Source organism: Camelus dromedarius, chromosome 22, assembly GCF_036321535.1.
Source record: "Camelus dromedarius isolate mCamDro1 chromosome 22, mCamDro1.pat, whole genome shotgun sequence".
NCBI classification, from domain to species: domain Eukaryota; kingdom Metazoa; phylum Chordata; class Mammalia; order Artiodactyla; family Camelidae; genus Camelus; species Camelus dromedarius.
The window spans coordinates 22722960-22739603 of record NC_087457.1 but is presented as its reverse complement, the minus strand read 5'-3'; the positions used below and the strand labels follow the sequence as shown (position 1 = coordinate 22739603).

At 48.1% G+C, this 16644-nt stretch overlaps 1 protein-coding gene across 1 annotated transcript in view; it reads right to left on the bottom strand.

Annotated features, from left to right (window-relative positions):
- The window catches only part of PDGFRL (platelet derived growth factor receptor like), a 37814-nt gene extending 25307 nt beyond the window's left edge, over positions 1-12507 (bottom strand). Inside the window, exons 1-2 of the mRNA XM_010995712.3 lie at positions 12325-12507; positions 5579-5879 (exon numbers count right to left, since the gene is read on the bottom strand). Of these exons, the coding sequence (XP_010994014.1) occupies positions 5579-5879; positions 12325-12379 (356 nt within the window). The 5' untranslated portion in view covers positions 12380-12507. The remainder of the gene's footprint in view (positions 1-5578; positions 5880-12324) is intronic.
- Between the last annotated feature and the right edge of the window lie 4137 nt (positions 12508-16644).

The window sequence follows — 16644 nt, the reverse complement described above, 5'->3', positions numbered from 1 at the left end:
GTGAAAACCAGTAAGACTGCTTTGGGCTCTGAAGTTCAGCAAGCTTGTTCCCACAGTCACAGGTATCGTGATCACAGGGCCCTGACTCACGTCCCCTGCAGGCTCCCTGCCCCAGCCCTTCCTCTCACTGAAGTACTCATGGAGGAGCTACGGGGAGCCAGGCACAGTGCTGCAGAAACAACAGTGAACGTACAGACACCATCTCTGCCAAGCCTACAGCCGAGCCAGGGACACACACGTAACACAGATGACCAAGGAAACAGTCATCCCACCACTGATGGCAAGTGTGTCAGGGAGAACGTGTAACTGGGGCCTGGTGGACGCTGGGGGCCGACGGCCAGGAAGGCTCCCTGAGGATGTGACAGGCCCGCATCTGAAGGACAGGGTGCAGCTATTCCAGTGAGGGCAAGACAGGCTGGAGGACCCAAATGGGCCAAGGCCCCAGGAAGGATGGGGTTTGGATCGTCCGGGCATCAGAAAAGCCCGTGGAGCCTGGAGTGTGGACAGCAAGTGAGTGAGGTAAAGAGGGTTGGGGAGCGGAGGGAGAAACAGGACGGGATATGCCTGGGCCTGTGGGCCACGGGAGGAGCATCAATGGTATTCTGAGAGGAATGGCTCTCCCGAAGGGCCTGCAGCAGGAACGCTGCACAGCCAGACGTGCTTCTGTGAAGGATCTGACTGCCATGGGGAGAACTGAGGTCGGGTTCGAGATCGGGTACAGAGATGCCAGATCTGTGACTACTGCTGGAAGACAGACGGGTGGTGCTGAGGTGCTGGAAGTAATCATGGAGCAGTGGCGTCGGCAGGGCACGGGGGTTGACGGGAGGTGGACGTAAAAGGGAAGAGTCCAAGGTGATTCCGAGGCCTCTGGTCAAGGGCAACCGGATGGAGTGAGTGCCCTTCCCTGAAGCGAAGGACACAGGGGGATGACCAGGTGTGCAGGAAGGTCATGGGCTCAGTTTTAGGTGCCTATGTTTCAAGAGAGACTCATGAAAGCTCCAGGCAGGTGAGAGGCATTGGGGATCCCGAGCTCAGGAGAAGCATTTACTCTAATAGGAGATAAATGGAGGGATGTGGTGGTAAGAGGCCCGGGACCAGAATTTCACGTCTGGGAGAGGAGAGGGTCCGAGCCAGCAAGGGAAACTGCAAGGAGGGCCAGTGAGGCGGAGGAAGATGGCAGGATGTGGCTTGTGGAAGCCAAGAAGGCGATCCCGTCCGCTAGATGGACCTGGTGGGCCAGCCACAAGGAACTGAAAGAACTCTGCACTGAGTGACCTTGACCTTGGTGATAAAACGCATGTGGAGTTGTGGGGCAGAGGCCAGGTGGATGATTGCAGAGTGAATAGGAGGATTGGAGACACTGAGACTAAAGGGACTCCTCCGAGGGGCCTGGCTGGGAAGGTACGAGAAGGGAGGGCAGCTGGAGGGGACGTGGGACCACGTGACGTTTCTCAGCACGGAGACTTAGGGAAAGGAGCTCACTGCGAAGGGGGGGTTGAAGATGCAGAACAGGGAGGTAGTACCTGATTCTTAAGGTTCCTGAGGAGGCCTACAGGATGAGATCCAGGGCACAGATGGAGATCTGGCCTCTGTCAAGATGCCACAGCCTCCCTCCACCGCAGCTGTGAGAGCAGGGAGGCCGGGAGATGTGATGAGGGCATTCAGGCAGGGCTAGGGCCCTAGCGTCTCAGTGAACTGGGTGCTAGTTTCAACAGCTGAGAGTGAGAGATGGGGCAGGTCAGAGGGCCAAGAAGAGAGAATTAAGCTCACTAGAGCAGCAGGTTCTTCTTGGCAAGGCGCCCAGGAGGCGACCACAGACCCCGGGCACCATCCCGCCAGCTGCACGCTTTCCTCCGGTGGGGCTCAGGGTCCACATGCTGACCGGGGATGGTCAGTCGGCAATGAGGCTCGTGTGGGGTTGGGCATTTCCAAGAGGGAATGAAGGGAAAAGAGAGGGCAAAATAACTTAGGATGCATTTAAGAGTTCAGGAGAGTGGGGAGGGTACAGCTCCGTGGTAGAGCACGTCCTTAGCATGCACGAGGCCCTGGGTTCAATCCCCAGTACCTCCATTAACAAAATAATAAATAAATAAACCTAATTACTCCCCCCAGCAAAACAGACAGACAAAAAGAGTTCAGGAGAAATGACAGACTCTGGAGTCTGAGATGAAGAGAGGAAGAAGTGGAGACAGAAGGAGGCAGGTGGGTAAAGAGGGAGAAGGTTGAGGGGGTCAACTGACTAATGCCTCCCGGAGGTCAACGCGCAACAAAGGCGGGGGATAACGGGGCAGGATCCTGCGGCACAGCCCCCTGCCAGGTACAGCCATGCTTTGCCATTGCCTCTTCCCACAGCACACAGCACACACGTTCACTCTAAGTATAACAACCTTTAATGCTGAATGAATGCATGACTAGAAACACACTTCTGATGTGGCCACTAAACCCTTGGGGAAAACCAAAAAAAAATGTCCTGACTTCTGGTGGATGTCAGGCCCTGTTCTGGGTGCTGGAGTCTGAGCCTGAACCAATCAGATGGGGTATTTGCCCTCAAGGGGCTTACACTTTCAGGAGGGCAGAGGAACACAGGCCCAGATGGCAAAGACATGCTCAGTTAAATGAAAGTGCGAAAGGGAGGTGCAAACGTTCTTGGACCTTCCACATCAGAGGACACGCTGGCTGTGCACAGCTCCCTCATGTGTGTGACTCCCGGTCAGAATTAACTGTCCCCAAAGATCACTTGGATTACTGTCCTTGAGAAATACATGTTGCCCAGTAACAGTTAGTTAGTTTATTGAACATTTGCCGTGGGCCAGGCAACGCTTACTGGAGATAATATTATCTCCATACTCCAGGTGAGGAAACTGGGTTCTAGGGAGATTACTGATCAATGATCACCCTGCAGGTCAGTGGTAGCAGCTGGGTTCCCACACAGCCGTGCCTCAGCCTGACCTCTGCCCCCTAGCACGCCCCACTTCTGGTCAGAAGATTAAATGTGGACAAATGTGGCAGCAGGCGAGCTTAGTTCTGGAAAGCTACCCAAATTGCTTAAAATGAGCAGACTTTCAGAACACCATCAGAACACTGGAAAGAACTCATTCCACGGGAAAAGAAAACACAGGATGAATACTGCTCTATCCGAAGGCCCCGTGTTCCGGGAAGGCTGTCAAGGGCCGATTTGTTGAATCTCTGGTGTCGAATAAATCGTGATTTTTGTCGTTGTTTGATATGGAGTCATGACTAGATGTTTTCCACATTTTTCACATTTTTCCATCAAGTCCTTGGGGTCCCACATCTGTCTTTACTTTCTTATAAAGCCCTAACTGTGCTTTGAATGAATACTATTTAATGCTAAGTCAAAACTGGTTTTTTCAGCTCTGGGACATTTCTCTTCAATTCAGACTCATGTTCACTTCACTTCGAGTCCTTAAGATTTTTTTTTTTAACATATTTTGGCCAATGTAACTTTGAAAATACTCCTAGAAAATACGAAATCTTCAAGGGCCAAATCATTTAGGTTTAGGATAGTTTGTATAATTCAATGACTAACTGTTCCAAATAACTTAAATCAGCTCAACTCTGGTTTTTTTTTTTAAAAAAAAAAATATGTAAATTTGACTTTGGTAAATTAAGTCATTTAAAAGGGACCTGGTAGTAAATCCAGCTAGGTTTGACCCAAGCAATAGATACACCCCCCCCCCCCCACACACACACACACAAACATCAAGGGTGGAGATAAAAATGGGAAAAACAGTCTCATTCTCCTACCCGCTACTCCTCATCCAGCCCGATGACCCTTCAGAAAAAACGCTACACTGTCATCACATGGAGCCAGAAGGGCATCTTCAGAATAAAATGTGAAAGAGGACTTAACACAAGAGGTTAGAAAGATAGAGGGGTACTACTTATACAAATATATTAACTTATTTATTCTCCAAGGCGTGTGTGTGTGACAAAGCAGCAGGGGGTCTGTCATCCAATCATTCAGCAGATAAAGCTAAATGCCAAGCACTCAACTAAGTTCCAGTGAAAAAACAGGTTTAAAAAACAAAACAAAGGAGTTACAGGTATGAAGGATGCTCAACAGAGGATGCGCAGGGGGCCATGAGGATGCAAACCGAGGGAAGCCTGGCACGAGCTTCCCAGAGAAACTGACCCTGAGGCTGAAGTCAGCCAGGTGAAGAGGGCCCAGAGTGGTCCAGATAATGAAAGCAGCAGGGTTTAGGCCTCCAAGAGCTTGGTGTGTCTGACGATGTCACGGGGACCCAGGCCAGTGAAAGCAGAGACACTAACCTAGGCATAGGGGTGACTCCAGAGAGACAGGATCAGGGAAGGTCTTGAAGAGTCGTGTGAGGATGTTAGACCTTGTCACCCACTGAGTGTTGAGTAGGCGGGTGACACCATCAGACGTGCACCTTTTAAACTTGGCTCCAGCTGCGGAGGAGGATGGAGGGGGACCAGCCTGCGTGTGGTTAATGCAGTAATGGTGATACCACGTCTGGGGCTGGGGTAGCGACACCAGAGATGTAAAGAGGACAGGTTTACAGCTCTTAAGAAAGCTGAAGTAACTGAACTTGGTGACTGATTGGATGTAGGGAGGGAGAGAGGGAGGGAGAGAGGGAGGAAGGTGGCAAGGATGCTCCCCAGTTTTCAGGCTGAGCAACTGAGCGGATGGTAGTGTCCTCAAAGCGGATGGAGATCTGTGGAGGTGGTGTTTGTGTGGAAATAGGAAGGTATTTTGAACATGCAGAGTTTGGGATGGATGTCTGAGAGCCATGTTCTTTCTTTCTCCCACTCCATTCACCCCAAGCAGACCATCTCCTCTTTTTCTCTATCCCGTATCATGTGACAAAAGGTCTGGAAAGAATCTTAGGAAGCACACTGTCCAATTCCCTTCATTCTTCAGGGAGTGAAGGGGGCTTCCCCAAAGATACATATGCCTCACAGCCCCCTCGCCCTCCCTGGCACCCTCTGAAACGCGCTGTTTCCCTGCCTTTCATAGTTTTCATGATCATCATCTTAAGCACTTTTCCTGAACAAAAACTGCGCTTCCTGAAGGTACTTATTCAGATAGGAGAAATCTTTGGCCTTCTTACCAATAGATGCCTCAGAATATAAAAGTTATATACTTGGGGAAGTACAATGAATCAGAAGCAGCTGAAAAGGTCAAACACAGTTTAAGTTGGTCTCTGGCCACAGGAACCTCCTGGTAGGTCATTTCAGTTTTCATTACAATTACTTAAAAAATTAACATAGAGCATCGAGTCTGTTATTATTTACAAAATAAATTCTGAAATTTCTATCTCCGTGCACCACTGTTTCAATTACCTGTCATACAGCTTCCTATAAAAATTCACTGGTTTAACCAATGTTGGTAGGATTTGCAATAATTATTTTTAACTGGGTGAGGAAATAAAATCGAGAGCTTTTGCTCACTGAGCTTCCACTTGTATAAGCTACTAGAGCAAAATGGTAGATGTCAGAAACCAAGCGATGTTCCACGAAGGAGCAAACCAAACCCTTGATCCAACACAAGTCAAAAAAAAAAAAAAAAAAAAAAAAAAACCCCAAACAAGCTTACCTGAGGCGAGTGTCCTTGAAGGTGTCAAGGTAGGCGGGATAGCTCCATCCGATTTTATTCCCTTTACATCGAAGCTCTAGCGTTTGCCCCGCCGTCAGACTCAGGGTGGCAGCGGGCTTCTGGAACCGTCCTTTATCCATCATTTGCATCATTATAGATGGTGTCTTTGGCGCTGAATCCACTGAGAGCCTGTCCTTTATTTTAGGAATTTTGGGTTTCACCTTTTTGTTGGCAGGCTTGATTCTGTTCTCTCCTGGCTCCTTTGGACGCTTGTTCTTGGGAAGATGTTGGCCAGTGACTGCTACAAACGTGAGGAGAGGAAAATGAGCTTTGGAGGTTAACACACCCAGAGTGTTCAACCTCTAAAACAGATCACTTTTCAATACCCTTCTCCCCTTATGTCAAAATTATTCTCAGGTATAATCAATATTTCCTTGGTTCATTCTTTAAACCAGTTAGTAACTGAAAGAGAACAGATTTCAGCTTCAAAGATTTTGTTCAAATTCAGCAAAATATTTTATGAATTCACGCTTCCCAAACAAAACTGCTTTTCCTTGTGCTGCACACTCAGACTCACAAGCTCTAAAGTGGCCACCAGGTTGGCAGAACCAAAGCCTCTCAAGGTCTGTTTCTGGTCCTTGCAATCTCAGTACTGTCATTACTCATGTTGAAACTACTGTTTAAACGCAGGAATATGTAGTCTTCAGGGAGTGGAGACACAGCGACGCTGCAAGCACACTCAGAAGATTTCCAACCATCACGAACTTCCTCCCGGATGAGTGCGCACAGTGTCGTCTGTGTCAGGGCTGATAGCATCCATGTAGGACACAGGCTTACGAAGAAATAAGTCCGAATCCTGTGCTCATTTAAAGCCACATATACGTCACTCAAACTCAGTGGTAACTGTAGCAATGGTTTAGAACTTAAAATGCACCAGGAGCAGGAGTGTTGTGTCACCAGTACTGTTGAGAATTGCTGGCAAATGGTGATAAATAGGAATGGACTGACCTACTTCAAGTCCATTTTCTTCCTGCTGTTTTCCCCCTTCTCTACACAACGCTGTCCTGCCATGGGAATGCCTCTGGGCTCCAGACATCTCCACTGTCCACCCGCCGGCATGGCCGCGCGCTGTGTCCACCCAGCAAGGATGAGAAGCCAAGGGGAGGATTCGTCTGCCCTGCTGTCTGCACCAGCCCAAAGGCGACCTAGATGTGAGCCCAGAGTTACACAACGTCCCAGCTGACAGGATCCTGAGAGATCGTTTAAGTTCTCACGTTGTAGATTTAAAAAAAAAAAAAAAAAAAAAAGGAGGCCTTAGAAGTTAAATAAATTGCACAAAGCTGGTTAGTGGCAGAATGAGGGAGTAAAACTCATTTCTCCTGACTCCCATTTCACTCCATGCACATAAACAGCCTGTAGATATTTTGAATAGATAACTACACAAGCCTTGGCCAACTGAGGGAATTAAAGGGCATTTGTATAAAATGGGGAACTGAAAAATTGGAAGGAAATAATTTTTTTCCTCTTTGACATTCGTATTGATTATCTAGTATTACCTTGGTGTATAAAGGGCTTGGGGTGATCAAAAGTACAAAGACACTGAATTGGGATCAAGAGATAGAAACAGGTAAGCGTTGTAAGCTCTTAGACCAGCGGGCCAGGCAGGCGGTGAAACGGGGTGAGCCAGCTGGGCCTGCAGTGGCCGCGCCCTCCCGAAGGGATGGCTGCCTTTGGGGAGCACATGCCCAGGGTTACAGGAGATGCTTTCTCAGAGGATGGTGGAAACGCAGGTCTCCTGACTTATCTAGACCAGAAACTTGATTTTTTAGAAACTTCAGGTCTGAATCTCTGAGGCTAAGAGTCAGGTGGTGGTTTTCTTTGGCAGGTGGGGATGACCAGGAGGGGACAGGAGAGGGATCGCTGGCCTTGATCTGGGCTGGTCACATGGGTGCAGTGTGTGAGCATTTCACGGAGCCAGACTTAAGATTTGTATCAGAAATTGAACTGGTGAGGACGCAACTCAGTGCAATGAGTAATTGTGGCTTCCTGGGCGCGTTTCCCTTGGAAATGGAAGCCATTTGGCCTCTACCCTTGGTTCAGCCTGGCCCAGACTCTGGAACCCATCCCACTGAGCCCCCACTCAACTCCTTCACTGGCTGCCTCCTTTGGGGTCAGCGGCCTTGCCCCCTGAGCCCAGCTATCCCTCCCACGACTCCAGGTCCATCTGTGACCTCCTTCCTGCCCATCCTTCCCCCTCTCTGGTCCCTCCCGCTCACAGGCTCTGCTGATCTTTCTCAGTCCCTCCAGGGAGCAGGGCTGTGTCCTCCAGCATCAGCCTCCAAGGCAAGTCCCCGATGCCCGCTGCTGAACCTGCCCTTCGTGAAGACTTCCCCCAGCCCTGCACAAGTATTTACCCCCAGGGTTCTAACGACAGATGGGGGTGGGCATTGGCGCCCACACACACATTTCCCCAACTTCCCAGAAGGGAAGGCGTTGTAACCGCTGGGAACAGAAATATACTAATCTAGCAACATCGGTTGTGAAGCAGAAGCCTCAGTGTTGCAACGGAGTATAAGTCACTGTCTCTTTCCTGAGGCAGAAAATAAAAGCCTAACCATGAGCCCTGCGAGTCATCCGTGCCCTGCAAGCATTTTATTCCCACGGTGCCTATGAGAGTCACGGACCTCCAAACTGATGTCTAATTTGGTGTGTGTTCTTTATCATGCAAGCTATCGGCAATGACAACTGTTTGTAAATCCTGGGGAATTTAGACCGCCCGTGCAACCTGCCTGACTTCTAAGCCCTCAGATTCTGTGTGGTGATGCTACTCCAGAACAATCGACTACCTAATTACGGATGTTATGCCTTCCAGCTTGTGCAAAATCATTTGACCAAACAGGCCCATCAGCTGATTTAACTATAAATTAGTCCAGCTGCCATATGGTGGACTTGCCCATGGATTGATGGCAATGACACTAAATTAGAGGAGCCAGATTAGGACTAAGCGATTTCCAAATCCCATGTCTAACTTTTTAAAAGAATATGATGCTTCAGTTTGACTAAGTAAATTTTTTTTCCCCAAAGGCCTAAAAATATGTGAACTTGTCTTGTAGACATAAAAGTGAAAGTCCATTACCATTGCATTTTTGAGATTATGGCACAGAATATTTTATGGAGAAATAGGTGGCAAAATCCACAAACCATTAAACATCAGTATGGACCTGAGGTCCTGAATAGAAAGTCATTACTGACTTACTGTGCGACCTTGGGAAGTGATGTCCCTTCTCTATTTCCTCATCTGTCAGTTGAGAATCACGTGGTCCTCATGATTGTCTCGTGGGTTGTCATGGGGATGAAGTCAGTTAACATGCTTAAAACTCTGAGACTAGTGTCTGACCCACCAGTATAAGCACTAGTGGGCGGCTGCTGATCGCTTTGTGTTGTCCCATGAAGTCTCACGGTCATCTCTACGATAAAGTTTTGATGGAGGCAAAGCAACTGTTCTTCCTAACTTACAGGTGAAAAAGAAATGGAAACCACGGGTGCCAAGTGGCTCGCCCCAGGTTACTAAGAAGGCAGGGGAAACCCAGGTCTGGAGCCTTCTCTGGTCCGTGTTGCTGCTTTCAGTTCACCGAGAGATTAGCGCCGCCCTTCACTGGCACGAATCTCACACACAGGACCATTGTCTAAGTGTGGCCGGCCCAGGCTCCGGCGAGGAGTTCCAAGTCAAACAGAACTTGATGCCCAGGATGAGGGATGAGGGCACAGCCTTCCTGGAAGGGCTGGCAATGCTTTTCCAAGGCACATATTAGAATCCCCAAGTGAGGAGACGCTGGTCAAACATGTCTCCAAAAGGAATGAGTAAGTGTTACCCAGCCAGAAAAGTAATCAGGATAAGGGGCTCTTAACTCTTCAGCATCAGCTGAGGATGGACTGCAAACAATCCTTATTGAACAAAGGTGATCTGACTATTAACCTCTCTAATTCTGTCAGATTGTGCGGGAGGAGAAAATTAATTCATTAGAAGACTCACTGGCAGCTGCTGAGATGAGGACTCCATGTAAACACAGCCATTAACATCAAAGACCTGGAGCTGTTCATTTTTTCCCTCCCTGTGAGCAGTTAAGGCAAAAGACCTGACTCAAGAGCCGCATCAAAACCACACTATGAATGTGCTGAGTAGCTCAGGGGCTCCTCAGACTGAGTAACGTGCCCCTCTTTCATTTCTTCCATTCCTCACAAAACACCAGCACCCCACAGGAACACACACACTTTCCCAAGAGCCAGTCTGTGAAGCCGAGGCAGCAGTGACAGTAGGGAGATGAAAACATCCAACAATGAGAGGCTTTCCTTCCCTTTCTCCCTTCCATAACCGCCCCCCCAACGGCTTCAATGGCCATTTTCTTAAAAGAGCAACTTCTAAGCATTAGATACTTCTATTTCAGGATAAAGACCTCAAACAAACATTTTTAGAACACAGTTCATCATGCTTTCTTAAACTGAGATGTAACTGACAGCTCAATTGACATATTAGTTGCAGGTGTACAAGATACTATTCTGTATTTGTATATATTGTAAAACGACCCCTCTCTTCTTGAAACACTTTATTTGCTTGGCTCCCAGGCATGACGCTGTCTTGGTTTTCCTCCTACGTCCCTGTCAACTCCTTCTTGGTCAGTTTGGCGGCCTTTGTCATCTTCCTTCCCTGCCTGAGCTGAGTCTGAAGGGCTGAATCCTCACAGCTCCTCTCAGTCTCCTACACTCAGTCTCCAAGTGGCCTCACCCAGGCCGCTTGGCGCTAACAGCAATTCTGTGCTGAGCACGGCCCAGTTCCTGTCCTGGCTTTGCGTCTAAACTCCAGACCTGAATATCCTGTTGCTTACTCAGCACTGCCTTGGAAGGCTAGCAAGCATCTCAAATTGGACGTGTCCACACTGACCTCTAAATGCCCTTTCAAATCAGCTCCTTCCCTGGTGTCCCCTTATCAAGTAAATGCAACTCTCTTCGCCTAGTTGCTCAGGACAAAAACCTCCAGGTCACACACGATTCTTTTCTTTCTCTCCAAAGCCACGTCCAGCAGCAAATACTCTTTGCTTCACCTTCAAAACAGACCCCAAACCCAGGCTTTTCTCCTGACATCCACTTCGACCCAGACTATTAAAACAGCCCCCAGAAAGTTTGTCTTAACTTTCTCTCATTGTCTCATAAATATTTATTGTTTGTATGAATTATATTTGAGACTTAAACAGATGCCAATTGATTCAGGCAGATGTTTGTAATCATTCCCACGGCCTGGGCACACATTGGCCAGGGAAGATCAAGGAGGCAGAGGTTGAGGCCGCCTCCTGAGCCCCTGAGGCAGTCATCTTGGGTGAACTGGATAAGCAAGTAAATGGGCCATTTGAAATTATTTTGTCTGACCATCTCTTGTCCTATTCAAAAAATGATACCAAATGCTACATTTCTGTCCCTTCAGCGGGTCACATACAAGGACCTGCCAGGAGCAATTTAATATTGCATTTTACAACGTAAACTCATGCCAACTCTGGGTGAAGAGGACCTGTTCTCCCCCTGCAGAAGCACTGCCTATATGGTATTCAGCAGGGCTCCGAGCTTCAGGATCCACATGCTCAGCTGCAAGTCCCCCAACTGCTTTGGACTCTGCAAACCAGAATGTGGTATTTTTCTGGCAAATGCTTCTAGTTTCATGGGGAAGAAAGGAACTGGTCAGGACTGAGTAGTGGATGAAAATGTGGGCCAGGTTGAGCTGGCTCCAGCGTGAGGTTGCATAACGGTAAAAGCTAGTTTTCAACCAAAACTAAGCAGAAATAGTGGCTGGACCTGTGGAATTCCAAGGAAGATTTCAGGATGCCAGGATGTATCAGATGCAAAGCATACCTGTACAAATGTACCACCAATCGCATAAATAATGCAGCCAACAAAAGAATTAAAATGCCAACAGAAATACAGATAATAGAAATATAACAATACACGCACATACACAAGAGCCTGGCCCTGTGGTTTGAGTCTACACAACAGGGTGGACCCAGGACCGGCACACATTAAAAAAAAACTGTAGCGGCACAAGGGCCCCCATCCACTGTACGAACATCATTTTCTTCATTTTCCCCTCCAATTATAGAAGAAGTGTAAGAGCTGTGCGGTTTTGAGTCGTTTTGAAAAGGTTTAATACAGAAATATCTAGTCTAAGACTTAGGTACATCTTGCAGGATTCAAGCCCAAGTTGATACACGAAACAAATCTAGGACTGCAAATAGGGGAGGGGGACACTTCGAATTTTGCAAAGGAATCAGCCTCGGCGGCACCACCCTCAGAAGCAGAGATCCTAATCCCGGGGCGAAAATCGCAGGGAGGTGGCAGCGATCCGCGAGCCCGCGCCGCCTCCCAGACCGACACGTTGACACTGGGGGCTGGACCAGGCGCTGCCTGGGGGTGCTCGGTTTGCCCGCTGCCGAGGGCTTTACCGGAGCGCTGGAGCGGTTCTGGTGGGGAGCCTAAGGGCCGGGGCAGCTGCCAGCGTCCCAGGGGCTCCGAGGGGAGGTGGAGAGAGGGACGCAAGGAGACCCTATTAAGAGAGGGCAGGTGCACGGGGCAGGGAGTGGCTCCAGGGCCGGGCCTCGGAAGGTCAGAAGTTACAGGAAGAACTGGAGGGCGCCGAGGGCTGGGGGGATCGGGGATCAAGTCAGGGCACAAGCCGGGTAGCACCCGCACCCAGAGTCACTCACCATCCTCCAGCGCTTCGTGCACCAGCAGAAGACCCAGCAGCAGCCAAACCTTCATCTTCAAGGCAAGGGGCAGAGGCGCTGGGGACAGCGGGTCCGCGGTGCACGGACAGCGCAGGGTGAGGACAGGGGCGCCAGGGGAGGCGGCGGGCGAGGGGCGGGCGCCTGGGACGCCACAGCTGGAGGATTCGGTTTCATGAGGAAGAACACAGATTTGGGGGAAAAGTTTGGGCTTTTTTTTTTTTTTTTTTTTTTTTTTTTAATTCTGTGTAATGTGACCTCTCCTGCCCCCTGGCGGAGCCGTGAGGCGCAGTGCTTTTTCCAGGCACAGAGCAAGGGATGAGGGTGAAATGTCAATTAAAAGTCAGTCTTCGAACTTCTCCAGTTCTAGGCGTTTTACCAAGTTTACCAACTTCAAGAAGGCCCAGCCTAATCCTGGGGGTACTGATTGGATCACAATTGATCATAATTGTCCAAATGTCACCAGCGCTTTTCCCACCTGCTCAGGTACAGCCTTAATAATCTGTAAAAAATACCCCTTAAGTATTTGTCTTCATTCCCAGAAGGTCTCTCACTTGCGCTCACTCACGAGACCACTGCCCCCAGTTTTTCTGGCTTTGCACTCAGCCGTGTGCCTGCTGGACACTGGCGTCTCCCTTGCAGCTGAGACGTTAGGGCCCTGGGGCTTCCAAATCCGGAGGCTGCTGTGCCTTCAGAGGGTCCTGCAGGCAGCTCCTTCCCCAGTGTCCAGTTTTGGAGAAACTTCCCCTTTTCTCTTTTATTCCAAAGTCCCACTGCCTTACGTAAGAGTCAACTGGGTGTTCAGGAGGGATTGTGCCAGAAAACAAACCCAAGTAGCTGCATCCACACCAGCTCCTGACTTCATGAAGCTGACAACTTTGCTCTCACTCTGTTGGAGCCTAGGGTTTAAGTCTACACCTCCTGCCCCTCCCTCCACATGGTGGCCCAGTCCGGCCAGGTCTACCTGCTGACCATGCATCAAGTCCACCCCTCTTCACCATCATCCCGGGCCTCACTGCTCCTGCTCAGGCTGTTATCTTCATCAGCAAGTGGCCACAGCCTTCTAGGGGGCCTCCCTGCCCCGCCGTCCACCTCAATCCTTCTTTCCCCAGCAATCAGATTCATCTTCAGATGCAACTCTAAAATAATCCAACCCGATTAAAACCTTTCAAAGGCTCTCCAGTGAGGTTCACAACAGTTCTCCAGCCTTGCTGGCGTCTCCTGCTTCCTCTCTCAGTAGCGGCTCCTTGTCCTGTCCTCCACACACATGACACACTCCCCCTGCCCACCCCCCACCCACCCAGCCACCATGGGAGTCCACTGCTCCCCTGCTCCCTCCACCCCCAATAGTCCCTCCTTTCACCACCTGCCTGCCCTCTCACCACCCCTCCCCAGCCCCATCCCTGGCCTAACTCATCCTGCAAGGCTTAGCTCAGACCTCACCGCCTCCCAGCTGGGCTAAGCAGTTTCCTAGTAGAATGCTTCACGGGAGCAGCTATCACAAAATGAGGAACGTAGCTGTCAGTCTGGCTGTGCTTCTGCACAGTCCTGAGTTCAAGGGCAGGAAATGGGTCTTACTAAATTTTGTATCCTAACACCTGTTCCTGGAAAGTAATAATTATTTATTAGGAACTTATTGTGTTCCAAGCAGAGCAATAAAACCCTTAATGTGCATTTCTTGTTGTTCCTGTCAACAAAAAGCCTAGGGGGTCGGCTGTGTTTGATATCGACCCCATTTTATGGATGAGGACGCCTAAAGTCAAACTGGTAGGAAGCTGTAATGTGGGTTTTGTCTGACTCCCACGTCTCCGGGTTGAACCCTCACTCTACTTGTTAAAACGAGCTGTTGGAATCACTACACACGAGAGCTTTCATACAGGGCCCGCCTGACCACAAAGCCGCCCCTCTCGAACCCCCAAGACTGGAGGCGAGCACTTCGTGACTTACCTCATAGGCTCGACGGCAGAGAGCGAGGATGGCCAAGGGCCCAGATGCACAGACTTGCCAGGCCTTCCCGGGAGAACACACAATCTGCCCCACCGTTTGCAGGAGTGGGGAGGAGTAGGTGGCTGTGTTAAAACAAGCCATTAAGAGAAGACACCTAAAATTTTAATGAATTCTTAAAAGCCGAACGCAGACGGGCGTGAAGGCGCAGATGCCCTGGGAGCCTCGGAGCCGCGCTGCGCCCGGAATCCCGCCGCAGCTTTTTCCCACAAGCCCCTGCGGCTGGTTCACAGGAGACCAGACGGCCCCACAGGTGAACGCGGTTGGCGTTAACAAGAGCTGTGCTCAGTGACTCCATCTGTGCTTTCCTTGTCTTAAAAGGAACTGGTTTCTTTTTAAGTACTTAATCCATTTAAAAATAGTTTAAACCATCACAGAATTATATAGGACAGGAGATGATAAAAGTAAGAAGAATATCCTTTCATGTTCCTGACCCCTCCTTCTAGCCGTTAAATATTTCATAGTAGATGCACCATCGTTTAAATTTTGCTGTTTATAGATAATTTGCTTGTTTTTTTAAACTCTTACAAAAAAATATTGCGGTAACTGTCCTTATCCAAATGTTTCTATGTCCATGACTATCTCTGTAACATAGACACCTAGAAGTGAAATTATTCATCGCAAGGCCGTGATATTTAACATTCCTGATTAATACTGCCAGTTCCACAAAGCTGTTCCTATTTATGGCCAGTTCTACTTTCTTCGGGAGCACGTGAGCCTACCTGTTTCTTCATACACCCACCAGTGCTAAATGTGATGAACCCATTTGATTTTTACAACCTGGGGAGGGGGGTCTCGTTATGTTCTTTCAATTCCCAGTCCTTTTATTAAGGACAAGCTTTTCATCGTATTTGTATTAGCCATCTGCGTTTGTAAATTGAGAATTTTGGAAAATTGAGCTCTTTTTAATTATTGTCGTAATGTAATACAATCTTAATATGTCCTGGCTAATAAGTTCTCGGGTGTTACACAAATGGCAGACATTTTCTTCTAATCCTTTGCTCGTGTTTTAGCTTTGCTAACGGTGCCTTGCTTCAAGCAATTACAACAAATGTTTAGCAATTACGTTTTTCAGTAACTTTTTTCATGGCTTCTGGGTTTTGTATCTCCTTAGGTAGGCCTTCTGTGCTGCAAATTATCAAACTACATATTTTGTATTTTCATCTAAAACTTTTATAATTTTGCCATTCATGTTTAGTCTTTAAATCAACCCATACATTTTTTTTGTTTTTGGTATCGCCAAGTTAGAAATCTAATTTATGTGCTTCCAGTTGGATGGTTGGTGGCACAGTATCATTTGTTAAATGATTGGTCCTTTTCCATCTATTTGAAATTGACTTTTAGTGTGGATTAAATTACATATGTACATGGGTCTGTTTCAGTTCTTGTATTCTGTTGATCTCTTTACCTATAACAATACCACACCGCATGAATTGGTGCTTATTTATAGTATGTTTAGTTATTTGGGCAAAGGATGCCCCTATCATTGATCTTATGTTAATTATTATTGTGCCATAATGTTATATATCTTTCCATTTGTTCCAGTCTACTGTTGTGTCTCTATTATAATTTTTTAATTGGTTAATGTTGTTATTAGGACAACAATTTTGGAGTTCTGCAAACCCAATTCTGTGCCACTTCACTGCAGCAGCCCTGGGAACACGTACGGTCTGTTAGGATGGGAGCAAGGGTTACGAGAAATATAAGGGCATTCCAAGAAATGTAGCTGATTAAGCACGAGGCTTGTTATCCTCAAATGAGACCATGACAGGATGACTCTGAACGGGAAAACTAAAACTGCCCAAGTTGCATTTTTTACTGCTTGTGTTTCACTGTAAAAACCCATTTGCTTGTCTCTAGGGTGAGAAGGAATTTTATTATTAGATTCTCTGTGTTCATCTTTTCCATCCTTTCTCCAACCACTGCTGTCATGATGGCCAATTAAAATAAGTATTGTCTTACAGCTCTAAGTCAGACACCACATGAAGCCTGGTTTCTAGCATGATTCATTTTTGTATGCTTGTATCTGGTCACCTTAGTGGACCCTCTTAGTATAGTCCAAACAGTTTTCAATTGATCTCTTGGGATTTTAGATAAATGACCATATTACCTGCAAGACTCACTTTTTCTTTCTTAGCTGTTGACCCTCTGCTCCCTCCACCGCACTCTTGCACTCACCTTCAGTGTTTGTAATCCACTGACCCCCAACCTCATGAAGCATGGTGGTGGCTCAGGGATGAAACAAATCAGAGGGTCCAAGCCTCCCCCGAATCATCAGCTGCTTCCTGATGCGGGAAG